Raw genomic sequence first — 23,439 nt, 5'->3', positions numbered from 1 at the left:
GGCGGACATGCATAGATTTCGCTCCCATGTAGCTCTGGAGGGCACAGTATAGAAATAATTCACTTCCACATTAAATGTGTTGCCTGTGGATCCTTGAGTGGGTTGTTGTTTTTCTTTACTTTACAAATGGTAAGCTTTTCAGGAGACTGAAACCTGAATGTTCCAACTAGGTACATAACAGAGAAAAAAGCAAATCCCCATGAGTCATTCTGTTTGTAACTCAAAATCCAAAAAGGTGTGGGAGGTTCTGAAAAATGTATTGATGCTGGTGACCTGACCTTCTTGAGGATGAGATAGGAAACAGAAGCATTAGCGTCAATGATGATGGTGGCCACTTTGTCGTCACGGATCTCCTTCAGGAGCGGCGTTGGGTCTAGGTTGTCATCCAGCATCCTGACTGACAGCGTCTCCCGCGAGATAAGGAAGCGGCGGACCAGTTCCTCCAGTCTGAGGAGGCCTGAGGGACAGACAAAAGCAGAGCCGCGTTGCATATGAGTGTCTATCAGTAGACGTGACTCATATTTCTATCATGTAAGCTTTTCAGGGCCAATGGAAACCTTGATTTATCCTGAGATTGTGATATATTTGTTTTATTTTGCAAAGCATGGTTTGTCTCAATCTCCAGGAAAAGGAAAGTGCATTTATATTAATACTTTTCATCTGTGATTTTTTTTCCCCTCCTTTTTCAGCCAAGTGAATGTATTATGCTGAAAGATACTCAAGCAAACACACTCATCATGGCAGCATGACATTGCTTTGGTGTGAATGCATTTACCAAGGGCTAGCCATTTGTTATCTCTGTAAGGTGTTCAAAAACTGTGAAAGGTAAGTAAAAGGCTACCTAAAAAGAAAGAGTAAAGCTCCTAATATCAGAAAAGCAGCTGCAGAGTACCTCAACATGAAATGCAGACAGGTGGTATACAGTTTACTACTCACTAATATAAAAGGAGCTTTCAGCAAATGCCAGCTGCCATTTAAAGAGGTGATTCATTTAAGTTTAGCTTTCTACTTTATGAGACCTGAAACAATTTCATAGTTCACTTCTTACAATTATCAAGTTACAATTCACAGTAATAAGCTGTTAAGATCACTCAGGTCTGCTTAAAAACAATGTGAGTACAACATACTGTATGTCTCTGCCAATCTCTTCGACTGTTCTTGAGCTTGGATGAATATGTGCTCAGCTGAGCCATTTTTGAAATTATTAATATAATAAAAGCAGGAAGAATTATAATGATGGCATCTTGAAACTCCCCACCAGTAGGTTTGAACTGAAGAAGCCGTCTGGATGGACCGTGAAACGTCTTCGAGAACCAAGTCCAGTTGTCTGGATTTAGGCCTTTGAGGTTTCCCATGAACAGGATGACTAAGAGTCTACTACGGCACGGTGAGGCCACGAGCCAGGAACAAGTGGTGAGATCGTGACGTAAACATTGTGCTTTATATTTCAGCTGAAACATCTCAGCTGTGATTAAAAAAAAAGACTTACAATAGCTTTGATATCCATTTATACTATGGCTCTGCATGAATTGTCACAGCTTAGGCTACTTCGGTTCACACCCAGACTAATCTGCCAAGTTTCTTTTTTTTTCAAAGTAGTTGTGAACAAAACAGCTTATTTATCACGCATAAAGACTAATGCAAGGCTACTTACACACAAATGTGATTTCATTGAGTTCACATGTTTAATTATCTGTTTTAGTAATCCCATTAGATTGTATATATCCCATCATGTGCTTGGACTCAGTTTTTTTCCCTCTCCAAAATATTAGAATTTGATCCATAAAATGTTTATGTGAATCAAAATAGACCCGTGGACACCCTCTCTTCACATAAAACAAAATACTTTTGAAGAGGTTGTCTATACGTTTGTCAGAAAGAACAACCCAGCTAAAATTTCATTAGCTGGGCTTCTTTATCATACATTAATCATGTGTGAGAACTATATAAGTACTGGTTCAAGTGCATCATCATCTTAATGCATTATGTTATACTAGTGTATACTGTACACCCACAAAGTCTCCAGGATACACTTCTCCTGGGAAAAGTAGTTTCTCCTGGGAAATCTTAAGCGCTGGCATTCATGTGTATGTTAAGTTGGCACGTACCAACCTGAAAGACGTTATTTTCTTTTCTTTTTTTATGACATGTTTTATTTGTGGTGCACTATGCTTAGTGCAAGGCTGCTACAAATACTCAGGTCCCAGAAAAGTATACTAAATCCCTTTTTTTCCCCTTTCCCAAAGCATATATATATATATATATATATATATATATATATATATATATATATATATATATATATATATATATATACACATATACATATATACATACATACATACATACATACATACATACATACATATATATATATATACATACCGGTATATATATATATATATATATATATATATATATATATATATATATATATATATATATATAGGCTGGTGGCTGGTGACTTCATCACGATAGGATTTACAAGAAGAAAGTTTATTCACTATTTGATTGGCAGAAGTTAACAGATTATGTTTAAAGTTTCATAATCAGCTTTGTTTACACATACAAACTGTAGCACACAAAAAAGCACATTTTATTAAAAGAAATATTATGTTCTTACCTTCACTTATAAATGAAGTCCTCATTTTTTAAAGTAAGGTCAGACAAGTGGAAAAAATTAACGCATGGCGGCACTTGACTTATCACCGGTGACTGTAGATTGTAGTTTTCTTATTATTATTCTGCAGCCGAGGAGTGAAATCACTGTGATCACGACTGCCCCCTACCGTGAGGCAGGAGAACTGCGTGCCTCACTGCGTGCCTCACTCACTGCGCAGCTGTTTTATGATTGCTCAGCAGCACAAGAAACGCGTTACCAAAAACTGTAGATTATATACATCACCTAAACTATGGATATTTAAGTCAAATGGCAAAACTGTTTGAACATCTTAATAGAGACATACAGAGAGAGAGGCGGCAATGCGGTCTCACTGCATAGCATGCCAGCACAGTTAGCCTCATTGCGCAATCCATGGTGAGGCTCTTCTGGCTGCGGGCTCACTGTCTGCACCGTGTCTTCTCAGTGATTTTATATTTTAAAAAATCATCTGAAACTGGAAAAGTTAGATTAAAAATAACTTTATAGTCCAAATCACTGGATAAATATAACCATTTAATATTTTTTTTCAATTTACATTCTTTCCCTGATGACAGGTGAGGCCATGACCGCACGTCACTGCGCATGCGTCTCAAGTGATGTCCATGAGCAATGTGCACGCATGGATTGCAAAAACTGTGAGTACAATTTGATAAACCGTGCATACAGATTTTTATCAGCTATTTATTTTTTACCCACTGGCCCTTGCCGGGCTCCTTATGTTTAAGTACAGGTACATTGGAATTCTTGTGTGTTTCTCTGAATAGCTTGAACACGAGAAGGCCTATATACAAATATACGACATTTAAGAGTAGTAGTATTATACAATGGACTATATAAAAAACAAAATCAAATATTGGGAGGTGTAAACAATTTGGAAATAATATATATACATAAATAAATACTTAATAATACTTAATAGAAAATAAATAAATACTATACTGCATTTTTCAACCGAGTATGTATGAGGTACTTTTTTCTCTCTTTAATGTTCATCGCCACCAGCCTGACAGAGGAAAAAGCTCTTGTGGAAACGGGTCTTGTGAGTGCTGATGCTCACTGGCCTGTGGTGTCTCAGGTTATAGACTGAGTCCACCCGCCTGAACAGACCATGCGATAGATAGTATTTGTCCCTGAGGATGCTCTGTGCTTTCCTCCTACAGTGCTGGGTATATATGCTGTCTATGGAGGGGAGATCAGAGACAGTGACCCTCTCTGCAGTCTTGATGACCCGCTGCAGCGACTTGCTCTGAGCCAGTGTGATGTTGCCATACTACACTGTGATCCTGCTGGTGAGGAGGCTTTTAATGAGCCTTCTGTAGGCTTGGGTGAGCGGTTTAGCCATAAGTCCGGCCTTCTGCAGCAGCCTGATGAAGTACAGCCTCTGCTGAGCGCCTTTCATCATTGTTGCAGTGTTTTTTACCCAGCTGAGGTTTTCCGCAATATGAAGACTCAGGAACTTGAAGCTGTTCGTCCTTTCCACCTCGATTCCCTTGATGGAGAGAGGGTGCAGAGAGCTGGCTTTTCTTCAGAAGTCCAGGATCAGTTTTTTAGTTTTTCCTATGTTAAGAACAAGGATGTTGTCCTCTCTTGTCTGTTGTCTTGTGATGCATTTCACCAGTTCTCTGTATGAAGACTTATCTCCTCCTCTGATGGGCCAAGGATGGTCGTGTCATCTGCGTATTTAATCATGCTGTTATTAGTGGAGGTGCAGTCATGTGTGTAAAGTAGGGATGGGCGGTATGGACTAAAAAATGTATCACGATAATTTCTGGCATTTATCCCAATAATGATAAAAATGACGATAAAAAAGATATCAATTCAACGCCACCTTTTTAACTATAAATCTATCACCACATTCAGTCTTTGGAGCCCCCAAATCACTGCTCTAAAAGAATAATAAATGCTACTAAACTACACCAATTAAATTGAATTGATAAAAACCAATTCAATTATTACACCTGTACTGCAAAACTGTAATGACTCAAATGAAACAAGTTCAACATTTATTCAAACTGCATGGCTTAAACAGTGGGATAACAGTGCAAACAGCAAAAGTACCATTGTCCTTCAAGTTTTCTCAGCTTATAAAATCACAAAGTAGAAAAAAATTCAACCTGATAAATAAAGAAACAGTATTGCCATCCTTTGCACTAACTGTTTTTTTGCAGACTCTGCATATAATAGATGATGTTTGCTCCTCGTCACTCTTTTTAAATCCAAACCAGTTCCAGATAATGGAGCTGGAACCTGGTTTAACAACGAGCTCTCAGATCCGCCTTCTGCCATGTTTTTTACACAAAAATGTCATCAACGGGAATTTATCGTTTTTACCGCGAGATGACAAATTCTTACCGTGGGGATTTTTTTTGGCGGTATATCGTGAACGGTAAAATATTGCCCATTCCTAGTGTAAAGTGATAATAGTTTTGGGCTGAGGCAGCAGCCCTGTGGTGCTTCTGTGCTGACAGTGAGCTCGGTTGAGAGAGACCTTCTTTCCGATCCTCGCCACCTATGGTCTGTCGGTGAGAAAGTCCAGTGTCCAGTTACAGGTGGATGTTGGTACTCTAGTTAGTTAGTTCTGCCAGCTTAACAGTCAGCTTCATGGGCCTGATCATATATATAGATCATATAGCTTTTTTATTGTCCAGATTTTCCAGGATGGAGTGCAGTGCCAGTGCCACTGCGTCGTCCACTGCTATGTTCAGGCAGTAAGCAAACTTAGGGGGTTAACTGTTTCTGGGTCTAGAGAGTTGATGTGTCAAAGAACCAGCTTCTCCAGACATTCCATGGCGACTGGTGTAAGTGCCACCGGCCTATAGTCATTTCTTGTAGGTATGTTGTTTTTTTGGGTACTGAGACTATAATAGAGGACTTAAAAGTGTGTGGGACTGTCTCCTGTGATAGAAAGGTCAGGTCCTACTGTACAGCCTTATGTGGGTTCACCTGTCTCAGAGCCCTAAGGACCTGTGTGTGTGTCACCTGGAGTGTAATCTCTTCTGGATTGGTCTTTGTGGGGATGTCTTTGTTGTGGTGGTCGAACCTGGCATAGAAGCTGTTGAGGCAGCTCATTTGTGAATTGTCTCAACCCACAGGAGTTCTTTTTATATCCCCCCTGTAATTGGAAATATACTGGATTCCATGCCACATGCTTCATGTGTTGTTTTCCTGATAGCAGCTCACAAGTTCCTGTTTTATTTTGAAACAGTGTATGTGTTTCAGTTCTGTCTTGACTTCACTGGTTCCCATCTGCCCTGATTGTCTGCACCTGTGTCTCGTCAACCCTTCTGTGTATATCTGGTCGTGTCTTTCCCTTGCTCCCTGCTGGTCTGTACTGTTTCCCCCGTACTCGTGTCCTGTCAGTTTTTGTAAGCTCTGGTGTCTTTGGTTAACCCTGCTCTGAAGCGCTTTCGGTTTGTTTTGGGCATAAATAAATCACCTTTTTTGGAACTCAGGCCTCCCTGCGTCTCTCCTGCGCTTGGGTCCTAATCTACCACTACGTGACAGTGGAGTTCTTTGAGTGCCTTGTCCTCGTTAGCGAAGGGGGGAACATATACAGTACTCAACATGATACACTGCGGTTTGTGGGTAAGTAAAATGGCTTGTACCTAATGGTGATGTATTCCACATCTCCAGAGCACTACTGTGATATTACTGTGTTGTCAGTACTCCAAGATTGCTTGACGACGATTGCTGTTCATCCCCCGCGTGTTTTGTCGCTTTCTGTGGCGCTGCAGTCGGCTCTGTAAACGCTGTAGCCTGCTGGTGTTATAAATTCGTCGGGAGTCTTTTATCCAATCCACTTTTCACAGAACCCTAAGATGGAGCAATTTCAGATCTATCTCTGTTTAGCCAGCCGATTGAAAAGGTCATCCCTCTTATTTATCAGGGACTGAGCGTTGGCGGGAAAGTATTATTGCGAAAGTTAGCCGTCCACTGCTAACTAGTCGTTGGAGACTTCATTTTACTGCTCCCCGCCTACCATGCTTCCGTGTCAGTCTCCAGGAGCCAGCAAACCCACTGCTTCAACCTGACCTGGCGTCGCTTCTGCATTAAAGGAGACCTATTATATCTTGCTTTAATATATATAAAGTGGTCTCCCCTCAGCCTGCCAACTCAGACAAGGAGGAAAGTAACCAAATTCTGCAGGGTCTGTACAGCCCGCTTGGATGAGCGATCCAGTGTGATGTGGCTTCTATGAGCCATTCAGATTCTGCTCCCGTCGTTACATAACGACGGGAGCAATTTACATAGGTTGGCCTCCTATGCGTGAAACCACGCCCACAACTAACTCTGGCCGGAACAACAACAACAACTCCGCCGGCCAGAGCTTCCGCCATTTTCTACGCATCATTCAGTCAGCCAATCAGCACAGTGCCTCATTATCATAGCCTCCCCGCCCACTCAGAATCCTGCATAGATAATGAGGTTGGAGACTGGGATGCTGAAGACATAGGTCAGAGGCTGAATTTCTAATTTATTTAACAAAAAAAATCAAAATCTTGTTTTTAAAGGCCTGTTTAAAATAGGTATTAGATGCCATAATAGGTCTCCTTTAAGTTGTAGTTCCGGAGAGGAACTGAGAACATTTCTGTCAAAATATCCCCTGCAACTCCCAGTTTTAGTAATATCTCTTGGTTGTACTTAACATGAGCTCTAACATACTGTATCAGACATTAAAGGAAAGTAGAGACACTAACAACAGAAGAAACACATAAAGCTTAACTTGGAATGCTACGCAACGTTGCACTCCGGGGAGCACCATCACCTGCTTACTAAGAACCTACTCTGGATTCACAAATGCTGTGTATAACTCGTATTTAATCATACAAGGGCGTGTAAGCTCATGAATGCCAATCAATTGCAAATCGGCAGCATGACCCTGCTGCTCATTAATTATACAGTACATAATCATATAAGGAAGCGATTATTACAATGTGAATCCCTTATCCTACATGTCTACCTGTCAAGTAAAAACCTGAAATAACAACCTTTACTTACTTAAAGACTCAAAACATCTTCATTCCAGTTTTTGGAGAGGATTGCCCTCACCCCAGCGGGTCTATTATGTATTTTTCAAACTATTTTAACATTAGCTGATTTGGGGATTGTAATTTGCTAAAAATAGCTCAGCGCTTATGAGGATGACTCATTTGTATCTTTGCACAAAGCCTTAGACAGGTTTTAGGTATCCTGAAGAATTCATGGATGCTGTCAACCAATCATGATGATAAATTTCTTAACATTTTCTATTAATAGAGCAATACATTTAGTCGGCAGTGCAGGCTTCGTAGAAGTAGGCTCTTTGAGTTCTAAGTGAGAGAAACCCATTTTGGTTCTTAAGCCTCATCCTTCAGCTATTGCTTAAGTACAACAGTACAAGAGATTGTACAATCATCTAGTTAAAAGATGGACAGAAGAAGGAGAAGAGACTGACATACAGTTCTTAAGACAATTTTCTTTCTTTAAGTGAATTCCTCTTGAAAATTTTGTATAACCAATAGCATTCAAGGTGCACTTGACATCGTGTGTGGAAATAGGCTTTACTAGAAAGTAATTGTGCTGCTTTCTGATTGTAATTCTATCGTAAAGCACCCATAACTATGTAAATAAGGGGTGGGTAAGATATTCAGGGGACAGAGAGGAAGAGGAGAGCGATGAGAGGAGGAGGGAAAAGGTAAGAGCCCTTTAGCAGGAGAAAGCCTCTGTAAGCAGTGGGGTAATCACTGAACCAGGCGAAAAAACTTTAATTAGTTTGAGGACAAAGTGGGAAACAGAAAAAAAAAATCAATGCACTTTACAGCTTCCTCACCTCACCTGCTCCCCATATTTTCTACCTCTCACACGTAAACCCGAACCTCTCTATCTGTCCTGTTGGAGCCCTTTGCTCCAGTTATCTTTTTCCCTGCCTTTATCCATCTGCCTCTTACGATGCCCTGTCTCCTCCTCCTTTTGCTCAGTCTCTCCCTCTTAACCCTAATCCATCTCGTGAAAACTGCATAATGGAATTAGGCTCAGATAGCGAATTCTGACCCTGACATAGTGGAAAAAGGGTGCATCGGAAATTACCCTAAAACTGCAACCCTCACACACTGAGCAGAATATCTAGCTAAGGTATGACAGAATAGATCGAATTCCTTTAACCAAGTGTTGCAAAAAAATGACCAGTTTCCTGGTATTATCTTATTTGTATGCAAGTGTAGTTTGTGTCAAGAAAAACAGACACTTTACAAGGCTCATGACAAATAGACAGAATGTCTACACTGGTGTAAACAAGATGAATTAAACAAGGCTGCTGGTGGTAATCATTGTCTGTTGCTGAACCTCTGCAGTGCCACATTAGAGCTGCACACAGACATTCATTCAAGTACCCTAATAGCCACTCCCTCATGGACAGACATACAGTATACAGGCAGTGGTGTGGCACAGGCACTCACTCAGCCGACACATGTACATGTTCAGACAAAGTGATGCGAGCACACAGCAAAATAAAAAAACCAACAACAAAAAAAAATCGAAATACACACATATTGTACCACACACACCCACACAGTTGCTCAGAGTGTGGAACAAGCCTGTTGAGTGGCAGTTAGCACCTACTCGGCAGCCATGGCAACCAGCTCCACGGCGATAGATAGCGCAGCCAAGTGGGTCAGAGTCTTTGAGTGTGATAACCTTGTAAAGATCACCTTGGAGCCAAATATATTACATACAAGCGCACCCTTCAGTTTCTCCACCAGTTAAAACAGCATCTTTTAGCCCAGACTGTAAATATCAGTCCATCGTTTGTATCTAAATATTTGGGAGAGGAAAGACTGCTGGAAGTCAAGGCTCTTTATCTGCATATTCAACTGATGATCAAAAGCGAAAAGCATTTAAACGCTCTTTGGCTTAGTAAAATGACAAACCCTTAAAGAATTCATCTTAGTTTCCGGAAACTGCAGGAGGGCCCGGCTCACTGCTGGGGAGTTAATTAAAGATTCTCCGTGATTAAATCAATTTTTCTGAGTATTGCAGCTTTTGTTTGTGTAAATCTGCTTGGACTTCAGTGGTCCACATAAGTCTTTATGTAAGGACCCTTCACTTCTCAGACTATTTGGCTGGTGTGAAGAGTCAACAGTTGTATAACAACAGATCCCAGCCCAGTTTCACTCAGAAGTGGGTAAAAACCCAACAATTATTCACTGGATAAATCGGATCTTTGCCACCTCCTACAGTCTATACATTTTTCTGTCAAGTATTCACAAAGCTCTGTTTGTATACCTCAGCCTCTATCTGACCAAACCCTTTAATTCCTGTTACTCTCAATGGAAGACTGCAACATAAATCAATAATGCACTCTTTCAAAATGAAAATAAAGATGGCCAGTGACCAAGTCTCAAATCCCTTGTGATGTTAAAGCTCTCTGAGTGCCTGGCAAGTTAAATCAAATGTCCCCCTAAGTTACTGGAAAGCATTTCAAACATGAATATTTATTAAACTGCTTTGGCCTTACAGCACTATGAGGTGGATAAGAGGCAGTGGGTGCAGTTACATGCACAACAATAATCCAATATTAACCCAATTAAGACCCGTCTATGAATAAAGCTTTTGTGTACTTGCTTGCTTCAAATGAGCAAGAGTTACAGTCATGAATTACGTAGCTTGTCCTTGTGTCGCAGGATTTCTCTCTATCCCATTCCTTCTGCTTCCCTCCTTTCCCAAAGCACACAAGGAACAGTGAGTGAGACAAATCAATAACATACAGCAAATAGTAGAAGAAAGAGAGTGGGTTAAGAGAAAGCATCCGGTCTCAAGTGTACGCATTATAAAGGCTCTGTGCAGCAGGCCAAGCCTGTGTAGATAGCAGTGTGAATGTGTGTAAGTGTGACATACGCGTGCATCATGTGGTTCAGCACGGACAAATATATAAAAGCAGCAGGGCTGTCACTAAGGAGGACTACAGCGCAGATAATTAAGAGTAGGCTGAAACAACAGCTTGAAATGCATACTATTTTCTTTTATATTCTTCTATTTTCTTTAATACTAACGTAAAAAAATGGACAACCAAACAAAATGCAATTAAAATCTATACATACATATAAACTGATATGCAAATTATGTAATCAATATCTATAGAATTAAGATTAAAGCTGCATGTTGGCAGTAAAACGTATGAATACTTTTCCTTTTTTTTAATACATACACTTCATCCTGCTCATGGTCATTGCTCCGGGGGGGTGGAGCCTACCTCTGCTGAAATCAAGCCTATTATTTTCCATTTCAGGACTGAACAAAAGTCATCAAGAGGGAAAAAAAACAAACCTACTCCTACAGACAATCTCAAGCCAAGCAGGGAACCCGCACGCAGGCATATGGACAACAAACGGCACACAGAAAGGCCCCTGAAGATTCTTGAACCTTCTTACTGTGAGGAAACAAAGCCAGCCACCACAACACCCTGCCATCTTTAGTCAGACTGTAAACATGAACAGTCTGCTTGTATGTAAAAGCATATTATTACACTGCAGCTATTCTGCTTCCAACATCGCCTCTGAATGCCTCTTCTACCACTGACTGCTCCATCAAAGAACACACATGGAGCCAGCCATATAAAATCCTTCCTCGTTGTTGCTGGGCATATAGAATCATATATAATGGTACTTATGTAGCTCATGTGGCTTGTCTCTCACTTAGTGGTCTCAGAGTTTTTTTTAAAGAAGTCTGACCGTGTTCAAAAATTGGAAGGTGAAACTGATCTGATCAAAATTCACCAGAAGCGTTTATTGTACAGAATAGTGAACTCACGGGTCCTACACCAACAAATCCAAGTGATAAAAACACTGACTGTCCCCAGATGCAATAAAAAGACCCTAACCGCATGGCTAACATAAACATTCATACTATAGATGGTTGAGCGGTCCTGGAGGCTCGTCTCCCTGTCCAATCCGGTGCGGATGGAAAAGGGAAAAAAACTACATCCCGTGACACCGGAGGAGAAGAAACTACAACGGCCAGCCTTTTGTCTCGGTTTCTCAAGTGTCCTCCGAACACGTGGTTCACCAAGCTCAACTAGAGAAAAACATGTATAATACACATGTATAATACAAAATGAAGATGGCAGAAACACTAAATGCATTTGAAAGATGAGGAATAATTATTCATGCATGAATATTGTATTTGACATGAAATATGAAACTCTACTGATCAATAACAAAATAAACCAAAGAAAATGGATGACATGAAAAGTTAGAAGATGGCATTGAAAGGTACATTTTTCCACCCTAACAGTGGTCAATGCCACCACAGCTGTTTTGGGCTCATTTTTAAAGCATCACTTGTTTCTTCTGTCCCAGAATCTGGCAGCTCTGGTTCCACCAGAATCACTGCAGAACAATAGGGTGCAGGTAAAATAGATGATGCACGTTCAAAAAAAAAAAAGTAGGGTGAAGCAGTTCTCTAATATTTATAAATGGATTTTGAATATGAATGAAAAAACCATGGCTCGAATATTGTATTTTTTAAGGTGGTCTATAGTTGGATTATTGCTGTGTATGATAATAGCCAGTGTGCAGGAGCATGAGTAATAGATAGAACGGCTGCATCATGACCCACGTTATAATCTCCGACAACAGGCAGAACTTTATGACCAGACTGTCAAAATGAGTGTCCAATAGAGCCAGATAGTCATATCCGCCCCAACACTGCAATTCAGCTAAAACTCCCACGGGAGCCATTTGCACTCATAAACATATATATAAATAAGGTAAACAAGCGTGCAATAACACATCCATTTCATTTACACTCCCCACCACACAAACACAGCCATGCAGTCATATATCATGTACTATATGGTTTAACATTTAACAACATGTTGCGCATGCACTCACACTCAGCCTTTGCGCAGACCAAGCTGGCGGAGGGGTAGCCGAATGAGCGTAAGATGGCTCCTATGGCCAGGCTCAGGTCCTCGTTGCTAGGGTACAGAGTAACGGAGGCAAAGCGAAGATACGGCAAGCGGGGAGTTTCCTCTGGACCAATTTTTACATGAGGGATCTGCAGGAAGGAGAATATGGACAGGGGAAGAAAACAATCAGGAAGGCAAGAAAAAAATGAATATGTGTTGATTTACACGCAGCAGGGGGGGAATATCAATGATATCAAGATTAGAATAACTTGAAGATGAAAAAATAGAAGGTTCAGGGGGAGATTTAGAAGAAGTAGATGATGGTTAATTACGTGAGAGGACATTCAACAGCCAAGTAAAAACATAATCTGATACAATCATCCTGACATCTTCTGGAGAAGGAGAGGAAGTAAGAAAGAGAGGGAAACAAGAGATGCTTAGATTTAGACACATCTTTAATGTGTGACTCACCTCTTTTTCCCCACATATATGACTGACTGTGGAGCCAGAGGCAGGACTGGAAGCTGGACCTATCACAGAGACGACGCCTTTGGGTAGAATCTGACACACTGAAAGAAACAAAAAGTGAGAATAAAAAACTCAAGATTAAAACACATACTTTTTTTCACCACTTTGTTTTGACGGCAGCACTGAGTAAACACACAGCACTGGCTGCCGTCTGGGGAGAAGAGGGAAACGTAAAAAGGTGAAGTAGTAATGACATAACTATGTTTTTCCATTGCAGCAGTAAAATGTGCCTCACTATAAAATCACTAAAATCAGACAGCAAATGTAATGGTGTTAATGATTATCAGCTCACGTTTTCTAATTATGTAGGGGCTCTGCATACAAAACAACGCTAGCTGGCCGTACATGAATACGTGTCATAATTGGTGTTTGAAGGAGGACATTAATATGACAGAAAGCAGTTTACACACTCGTCTCTTGTCGTAAGTGTTTGTGAAAATACACAAATCTGACAGTGTTAATTTGTCAGTGTTGGTTGCAATCTGTGTTATTTTAACACCATTTAGATTAAAAGTAACACTTTCAGAGCAAATTAGGTCAAGTGCTAGAGTATATTTTGGGCGTGGCCTATCATGCTTTCCAACACCTGCATTTTTAAACTGACCACACCCGAATTTCCATCGAAGAAGCGCCCTTTTATTTCTGCAGGCACCGTTTTACGTTGCTGCTGCAGTAAGTCTTGCTTCGTTAAATATCTAGTTTTAGAAAAATATTTGGTCAAAAATATATGATTTCACTGGAAATGTGTGGAAATATTCCATGTACAAATACCAGTAGTATTTTAGACCGTATTGTTAGCTACCCGGGCTGAATTGTGAGTCTTGTGGTCGTGCATACAACATCCACAGTTGGAGTCCCTTTGGTTCAGTGTTAGATAATTGACTATGTTGGTAAAGAGTGGACACACACACACAGACACACACACACACACACACACACACATACACATACACATTCTCAGTGTTAATTTAACAGTGGTAATTTTTCTGTGTATGTGAAATCATTGGATCTTTGGAAATCTTTTTTTTTTCACTTTTGAGAAACAAACGTACTATATTTATTTACAGTTTCAAAAAAAAAATCAATACTGCATAAACAAGATAGTATAGTTCAAAGATCTCCACTATCCCATTTCAGTTATCCAGACACATGATCTGAGTCATCTGCAACAATCTGAACAACATGAAACCAAGCATGACACAGATTGCCTCGAAGAACACAAAACCCCCAGCAGAAATGTTCTTTCTTGCTTTAACCTTAGTTTAAACTTGGATGTACATTGACACAGGGGCCTCATTTAAATGTAACATATAAATAAAAGCAATTACTACTACTACTACTACTGTCATTTAGCAGATTCTTTCATCCAAAGCAACTTGCATCTGAGAGAACAACACAAGCAAGAAATCACATAGGAGGGTCGAGCATGGATTAGTGCTGGTCAGACTGCTGAGAGTCTAGTTGGACGCAGGTGCTGCCATGCTAATGCTAGGGTGTTTTTTGTTTTGTTTTTTGTGTTCCCTTCCCACCCAACACAACAGTCCCTTTGTACAGGAAAATGTGTCTTAAAAGACAGCATCATAAGATCATCTTATCATAAGTGCATGCAGTGCAAGTAATTTAAAAACTAATAATAAAATGCTGCTTTGTGGAGTGACCAAACAACAAATGATCAGCTTGTACAAGGTTTATACAAACAAACACATTATAATTCCTACTTTAGGTTATAGATATAGTTTGTGCGAGTCTGGAGGTAGGATAGCAGAAAATAAGGGGCACGTGGGACCTCCGTCAGTATTATAAGCATTGGTACTAATACTAGAGATGCACCGATCAATCGGCAACCGATCGGTATCGGCCGATAATGCCCCTATCGGTTTTGATCGGCGTTCTCAAAATAATAGTTCAAAACTGGTCGATCTGATGACGTTTACAACAACAACCCGCCGCCGCGCGTGCGTTCCCACACCTCAGACCGAGATGTCCTGAGGAGGCGTGCCCGGCCTTGCCAGTACGGGAGTTTTACAATGTCCAAATAGGACAACAAATTTGCAGTTTGCAAAGTGTGTGCAAAGGAGATACCCCGAGGAGAAATGTTATAAAAGAATTTCAACACAACGAAGCTGATAAGACATTTGAAAGTTTCTCACATCAAGGAGTATATTGAGCTGTCAAGGTTGGCTGACGCTAAGGCAGAGAAAGAACAGGAGGTGCAGCAACGCCGCTAACTCAGCTGAACATAAAAGAGACCTATAAACGACAGCAGCAACAGCAAGAAAAATAAAAAAACTACATCGTAAGGTAATGAATTCATAAGCCTTGACCATCAGCCGTTTGTCGTTGTAGAAGACATCGGGTTTAAACGCGTCGTTAGCAGCTTGGATCCACTAATGAATGCCCGTCGAAGTTATACCAAACTATATATACAGTCACATCCAACCCCTAACGCAGGACGACAGTCGTGTCAGTCGGCTTCTCGAGTGACATTTGGAGCTCTAGTGTGAGTTATCCTTCACTCACAAGAGTTTCCTCACACGCGGCGGATGCTACCGCTAAAGCTTTCGCAAAGCTTAATAATTCATATTTCATTTTTTATTTTAAGATTTATTGCTTTTTCCACAGGAAAACTAAGGTTTATAGTTTACAACTTATATCAACTCTAAGAGAGTGAAATATCTGCGAGTCCAAGTCGTCTCTAAGAGTCTCTAGAGTGTGAGTCAATTCATGATACTTTCTCATCTCCTAATTTTTGTACCTAATAATACAATGTCAGTGTTGTGTACATGAGACAACAATATTGACGAATGTATGGATTTCACGCTGTGATCGGCAATACCGGGCTCGGCAGATACTGCTTTTGGTGATCGGTTATCTGTGATCAGCCCTCAAAATCCTGATCGGTGCATCTCTAACTAATAATCTGGTGAAAAGAAGTTAACGTATCATAGCTTCGTGGCACACATATTCCAAGTATTACCAGTGTTTTTTCAAACCTCCAGACCTCTGCAGTTTCAACACACCAAGATTCATCATAATATCAACCTCATCAGTTGGGCAGCTAATAGCTCTTGGCTTCCAAAAGCTTTCATTACCAGTGCTTTCAAGGTCTGCCCATTCACCAAGAGCTCTCTAATTTCTTGGTTATTTTCTGGGAAGGAGAGCACATGGCTCACCCTCTGCTGCAGCAGCACCCTCAAGATCTTTGACTTGCTTACTGAAGCTTTGGATCTTTGCCATTAAGCATACTTTCCTTACTTTCCTCATCTTTTTAATTTCCTTAACCTCAACCCCACGCATCTTGTTCAATTATCAAATGTTTATAAGTCAGCATGCCTCTCCTAAGATAAATCCTTGGGAAGAAAATAGATAAATAAAAGCAGATAACTTGTTAATTTCAACTTGAACATGGAGTCACTCCTTCTGTCCTTCTGTGATCATCACCACACATCACTGAGCCTCATGACAGATTTACACTGGCACGACTCCTGCCATATAGGTTTATGTGTGTTGCAGTGCAGCCTTGCCCCTGATTTTTATTTTATTTTTTTTCCTCTATCACCTTTCTCCCTTTGAGTTTTTTTTCTGTTGGTAGGCAGAGCATTCAGCTGCTGGCACATACCTGACCCTTATTCTCATCACTGTCTTCCCTGCCAGCTTATACATCTGAGGTCCTGCACTCCACTCCTTGCAAACTTGTAGACTTCCTTCTAGCTTTTACCAGCTTCTTCTGCCAGTTGCTGCTATTTTGAATCACTGGAGGTCTTTTTAGTTAAGCTTTCCAGAGACTCAGCTTTGAGTTTTTGTTTAACAATTTTTTTATGTTTTTTGGGGGGGGGGGGGTTGGACTAATAAAATGTGCTTCTCACCCATCCTTGCTCTTGAGTCTTCTGATTTTCTGAGCCCTCACAACATGTTTTTACTTTAGTGAGAGTTCATTTGCTTCTGAGCAGCGCCCACAGTTGAGTTCTTAACCATCCAGAGTCACTTTCTGCCAAATCTGTGCTCATCCAAGCTGCACTTCATGTTTATAGCCACCATTATTTTGGGCCATGAATGATGTAGAAGGCCATTTCATCTACTCAAACAGCACCACAGCAGTAGAGATCATCAAAAAAAGATAAATCTGTCCTCAACTGTCATACAATCCCTAAGCAGGTTCTTATGAAGCTGCTAAGGAGAGTTCCTCACCTGTGCAACTCCTGTCTGCTGTGTCACCACATCTGCACAGCCAATTCATTCTCTCTGCACAGAAATCTTTAGTGTGATATTAGATCTGATATTAGTGCAGACATCCTGCACTAATATCAGATTCGTTTATCTCGCAGTCCCACTGTTTTAACACTATTTTCAAAAGTTTCTGCCACTTCTGAACTTTTTTCTAATGTTTCAAAAGGAGCCATCCATAAGCACCTCGCCAGACACAGTTTTAAACAACCTAACAAGCTGGAACTGCTTCAAGGCATATCAGGCCTCCTACCATCCTTACACTCTCTAACTAGAGCTCATGTCAATCTGCAAACCATCATTAATGCTTATTCTTCTCTTACAATCCAAATCAACATCAGTCAAGCTTATGCTCTCCTGAGATCATTCTAATTGTGTTTTTCCGGGGCGTCTACAGCCCACTCAGATCTCCCTGGACTCACTGAGAAGAAACCCAGACTGTAGGTCCCAAGCCACCTTACAAGAGGACCTTCATGTTCAACCATACCCTCCCCTCCACTTCTTCTATTTACTCCCTTATACTTTCAATTCTCATCAAACCAGAAGTGTACACGATTCCCTGCATGTGAAATGACATTAAACTATTCTACAGGATCAGGGTTGCAGCTCAACCACTTCTCTGATCATGCCGGTCTATCAAGCCAGTCCACTCATTCAGGTCCGTCTGCCTCATTCCTTCAAACCCACACTTCCATCTCCTCACCTATCTACCGTGTCGCACCCTCCCTCCATCCATCCATCCTCTCTCCCCCCATCGGCTCATCCTACTTACTCATCCGTCTTCATATCCAGTCTCTGCTCTTTCCTCCCTCTGCTCCTCTCTTTTTCTGGCATCATCCTAGGGGTTCAAAGTCTACTTGGATCAGTAACTTCCTGAGACAGAACTCCAATTCTGAGTCTGCTTCTCCAAAACCACCAATCACGAGACATCCCAGAGGAGCCTATAACAAATAGACTTTTACACTCATCCGTACCCTCAAATCCAATTCTCCTTTTTACTATCTACTCCTTTGACTCTACTTAAAATGAATAAACTCACACTATCACTTAATGTTCCCATTTTTATTGACCAGGTTTTCAGTCAACCCACCTGAAAATTATCTTTCAGACACAACATAAATGAGTCCGGTCACTTAACTGTCTTATTAGAGCACTCAATTAGCGCTTTTCACTCTGTAACGTTGGCTTGCTATTTCAATTCATACTAATTAGTTCTCCTCAGTATCTGTCACTGCCTGTGAAGCCACGACGTGCCCGTGAGTGCATACGCTCCCATTGTGCCCAAGTGAGAATTTACATCTGTGTCTGCAGAAAGGGATGTGAGTGCATACATGTGTAAATGCCTGTGTGGGTGGGTGTGTGTGCCTCAGTCAGCTTTAGCTGTAAGATGATGAGCTCTCTGATGCAGAGACCAAAAAATGCTGTGAGCAAACCAGACTGTCAAAGTCTCCCGCTCATCGGTCAAGGACACACACGGACGCGCACGCCTGCAACTCAAGCATGCACATATGTACACAGCCCTTCTCAAGCACAAATAGACATTTTGCCAGTAGCTTGTGGCACGGTCAGCGCCCTATTAGGATCGTGGCAGGGAGGCTCTGTCTCCTTGTGGTTCAATTCAACAGTATTTCTTCTGTCTTTGCAGACTCCAAACATTCTGTTTCAACTCTGTATATTAATGTAATTTTCATACTCTGGCATACTTTCTCTTGCCCTGTGCTGCTGATATGTTCTGGTATTTCATGATTTGTTTTCACCATGGCCCGCACAATACACAGTGCAAGCTGGAGGGCGCAGGTTCACTGTTTTTAATGAGGCAGTCTTCGTGGCCATTACTGCTGTCCAGTGACATGTAAACTAATAAGCAAAAGTCATTACTGCCTTCTAATCCCTTAAAAGTGTTGGTGTTTTATCATTCTGTTCATTATTCGAAGCTTTTGCCCTTAAAAGTGGAGCTTTTCAAAAATGTAATAATCTTTTTAAGATATATGTTTTGTAATAAACCCAGCAGTATTCATCAAACAACTCCTCTTTCCTACTCTGTGTTAGTCACCATTAATATTAATGTTCAATATTCCTAATAATATCCATGGGGGTCTTTAGTGGTCACTTTTCTCTGTGCTAATGAGACTCCATACCCTTGTGGACTCTAATGGGTTTTGCTGGTTTTTATCATTTTCTGATGGGTTGTGTGAATCTGTTTCAGAGGTCGTCATTCAAATGCAGCGCGTTCACTCACTGGTGTCGGTGGTGTCGTACTGGGAGTCTTTCTGCAGCTCGTATATGTCCACCTCCACTCGAGCTCGGGCTGGACCCTCGATCACGCTGTTGATGTTCTCCCTGGCCAGGGCCAGGGCTAGGCGCTCCCCACGCCCACACACCGACTGGTCATCCAGGATTGCAGCTGCAGTGAAAACAGGCAAGGAGAGGTAGATGAAGATGAGAAGGAATGAGAATTAATATAAAGGGCATAGATAGTGCCAGAACAGGTGAAGTGAAGGCAAAAAAAAAAGCCAAGAAATGTTGAAATTTGAAACTATAACAAGATAATCCATGCTCAGGTACGGGTGGTGATGCCAGGGGCTCAACACCACTGACTGGAGAAGGATTGAGAAGATTTGTTCATGCTCATATTATTAGTACAAAAAAAATCTACAATTTTTGTGTTTAATCTAACTTTTCCTTGTATGAACCCAAAAGATTGTATGTTCTTCTTCATTTCATTAGATAATATGCATCACCTTTTGCAGTTTTGGCCAGCAACACAGTTCAAAAAAGTTAAAACAGCAAAGCTTTTACCACTTCGTAATGTTGCTATACCTTTACACAACACTTAAAAAGGATTCTGGCGTCAAGGACGCCAAGTGTTGAAGCATCTCAGGTGTTATTTTCTCACATTGATCCTGCAAACACACTTTAAAGTGTGCAACAGCACACAATTGTCATTGTTGCATTTTTCATTTCAAAAAGTCTCCTCACATCTTCTCCCGGGGACGGGTCAGCACTGCAGGCGGCCAAGTCCAGTACCATGTCGTGTTTTTCAGACAATCCTTTGTAACATGTTGGGAATGTGGTTTTGCATTGTTTGGAAAAATGCCCGCTGAGAAAGATGTCATCTTGAAGGCAGCATGTGATGTTCTAAAATCTCAGTGTACTTTTATTATTTATGCTTCCATCACAGAAGTGTAAATGGATTTTCCCAAGGGGTCCGGTGCAATCCCTCGTCTTCACAAATGCTGGATTTATGACTTGTCGATGACAACAATCTGAAAGATCGTTTCCATATTAGATCTATAAGACAAAATTCCCATGACTGCAAATCTGCAAACCTGACTCATCAGGTCACAGGAGACCTTTCCACTATCTGATGGTTTATCTCTGATGTGTCTGAGCCTGGAGATGTTGACACCAACTCTATAAAAGTTTAAAATGCGGTTCTTTTTTCCACAGTCAGTTTTAAGTACCATCTATGAATGTGTCTTACCAATGTCGTTCTTAACAAAGGTTTGTTCTTTGGTTTGGTTTGGTTTTCAAGTAATCTTTACCCATATAGCTAAATCAACGATTGACAAATGATGGTTTTATGTAGTGCTGTGTGAGGGATAAGGCTGGTGCCCAGCTCAGGCTTAAACACTAAACTCCCTCCAGATTCCCTGAATAACATGTTCACATCACAATTTCGGAATTGGCACTAAATTGTCTCTGCGTTGCACGCCTGAAGTGCAAAATTGGATGTATATAAACAGATGTGATAAAACTGAAGAGGGAAAAAATGAATCTCTTGGTGTATATTGTCTGCAATTCAAATTAAATAAAAAAGTTGAAATTGCAAGTATTTTATTGACAGCCCTATGAAGGGTTCAAGAAAATTCTAGAGTTATTGGTTATTTCTTTTTTTTTTATTTGTTATTTTCATTCACTATTTCTTCCCAACCTTTTTGGTTTGAATTGGCTGGAAAACCATTTTAGATCTTCCCAAGAAAAGACTGATACCAGCTTTATGCCTCCGCAAATTATCAAGCTGCAGCCAGGATAAAGTTCAGCACTGCAAGCATTTGCATACATTTAGGTCATATGTGCCTGGTTTACCTTGTCTGCACAGCTGGTCGCACTCAGATACAAACACGGCGCATATGGAGAGTTTTCTGATCCTTTTGAGTTTTGCACAATTCATCATGTTTAACAATTGTGTTCTAATTGATTCAGTGCATTGTTTTCGCATCGGTCTATGGACAATATGGTACATTAACATAAATAAATCAAAAGCTCAGTGAACGCTTAAAAAAAAAAAAAAATGTCAACCTCCAGAAGAGATGAGAGAAATATTCCATTTACACAGGCGTTCAGAGACAGCCCAGCTGTGCTGGGTGGGAAGTGAAAGTGTGCAGCCATTGTCAGGTTTCTCCAGAGCTGCTCTAATCGGTTCAGACACAGACACTGACTGCTCTGCATGTCTCTGTTACTGACATTCATCTGCTTCACCCGATTCAAAAAAATAAGTAAATTCATTATTTTTTTTAAAAACAGCAAGAAGAGTTTTGTATTAATAGGCACAATTTTATAATCCATAAAATATGTTATAGACATGATGATTTTATGAACTGTAAAGTATGTTTACTATTTATCTTTATGTATTTTTTTTGCAGGAATGTAAGTATGAAGCACATGAAGTGTTGTAAACGTCAGTAGAAGAGGACTGAAAACACGGGATCAAACGCCGGGACTTCCAAGTCGCTTCCCTCTGACACAAGTAATTGTGTGTTCTGAGGATTTGTGCTCTGTTGAAATCAGTTCAAAGAGCCGATTTCCAGATTATATCAGTACTTGAAAATACATCTGACCGCATTTTAGCACAATGTTATCTGGATTTCTAACCTCTATAATAGCAACCACTTCTCCAATTGTTGCCGTTGCCTTCCTTTTTCTTGCGGTCGTGAGCCACCTTCGCCACAAAACTGAATCATAACTTAACTAGATGGATGAATCAAGTGTTCGTGGTGAAACTCTGTGACCCAGATGAGGCGGACATGGCCGAGCAGCTCCCACTCACCCATGCGGACAGAAGAGAGTAGAGGGGCCTGACTGAGGGACCGTGGCGGCATGGTGACTAGCAGGAAGGAGAGGAAGTGTATTGACAGCAGCAGTGCTGGCAGAGCCGGCATCTTCTACTGCTCCTCATGGAGAATGGTCTGCGGGCTGCCTGTACCACCACCTGCAGGATCAGAGGAGTGTTAGTCAGTGCAAACTCACTCTCTTGTAGCCTCTTCCTTTAAACTGTCATCTCGCTGCTTATCCCCATCTTGCATAATGGGAGCACTTTCACTTTAACAACACATGCAATAAATATTTGTATGCTTAGTTATGAAGATGTTTCTTGTCATACAGCAGATAGCAACAGTCACAATACAGCATGCAACTCTATTCATGCCTCCTGTGGAGAGACTGCCGTTCAGAAAATGCAGGATTCAGAATTACATCTCTGGAGACTTTTCACAAAAAACATCAGTACTGACAGCCAAGTGCCACACACTCCGTATACACATGGACACAGCAGATGAATAATACACATACAAACACAAAAACAGGCCAAATACATACACTACAAACAGAATGCATGTCATGATAAACTGCTTTAATAGATAAACAAATATACAGTATTCATGACCCGTCTTGTACTCGCTAACATGGTTTCCACATCCGAACCTCCAGCCCTACTTTCATTTTCCGTGGTGCTAAACAACCCTCTCCAGGAGTGACAAATCCTGCTCTGACTGACAGCATGACAAGGCTGCGTTACAGGATGGAGAGATGAGGCGACGGATGAGGACAGAGGAAGGAAAGAGAAGAGTGTGACAGGCAGAGAGGGAGGGAGGTTGAGGGAGAGGTGGAGATGATGAGGCAACAGTGACATGGATGTTTCAGACATCTGGTTCTCTGGTCTAAGTTCGAGACAGGTCTGACAGACAGATGAAACACTCAGATGAAGACCTTCGATTGACCCGTGAAGTTGTAAACAGCGATAAGAGGCTGACCCCGACCGCGGCAGGGTATATGGGTGTGGACACGAGCAGTGCGCACACGTGCACTTGTATGTTCATCAAAGACTCGAATGCTGTTGCACTCTCAGTCACTTTGCTGAGGC

At 41.0% G+C, this 23,439-nt stretch overlaps 1 protein-coding gene across 4 annotated transcripts in view; it reads right to left on the bottom strand.

Annotated features, from left to right (window-relative positions):
- Positions 1-23,439, bottom strand: part of grik5 (glutamate receptor, ionotropic, kainate 5) — a 105,870-nt gene that overhangs the window by 23,634 nt on the left and 58,797 nt on the right. For all 4 annotated transcript variants that reach the window (XM_061717162.1, XM_061717163.1, XM_061717164.1 and 1 more), the window contains exons 5-9: positions 22,348-22,509; positions 19,537-19,701; positions 13,017-13,114; positions 12,529-12,694; positions 279-457 (exon numbers count right to left, since the gene is read on the bottom strand). In XM_061717162.1, coding sequence (XP_061573146.1) covers positions 279-457; positions 12,529-12,694; positions 13,017-13,114; positions 19,537-19,701; positions 22,348-22,459 — 720 coding nt within the window. In that variant the 5' untranslated portion in view covers positions 22,460-22,509. The remainder of the gene's footprint in view (positions 1-278; positions 458-12,528; positions 12,695-13,016; positions 13,115-19,536; positions 19,702-22,347; positions 22,510-23,439) is intronic.

The sequence above is a fragment of the Cololabis saira genome, chromosome 3, assembly GCF_033807715.1.
Source record: "Cololabis saira isolate AMF1-May2022 chromosome 3, fColSai1.1, whole genome shotgun sequence".
Lineage (NCBI taxonomy): Eukaryota > Metazoa > Chordata > Actinopteri > Beloniformes > Belonidae > Cololabis > Cololabis saira.
Note: the sequence above shows the minus strand (reverse complement) of the source record. Positions and strands in the feature narration are given on the sequence as shown.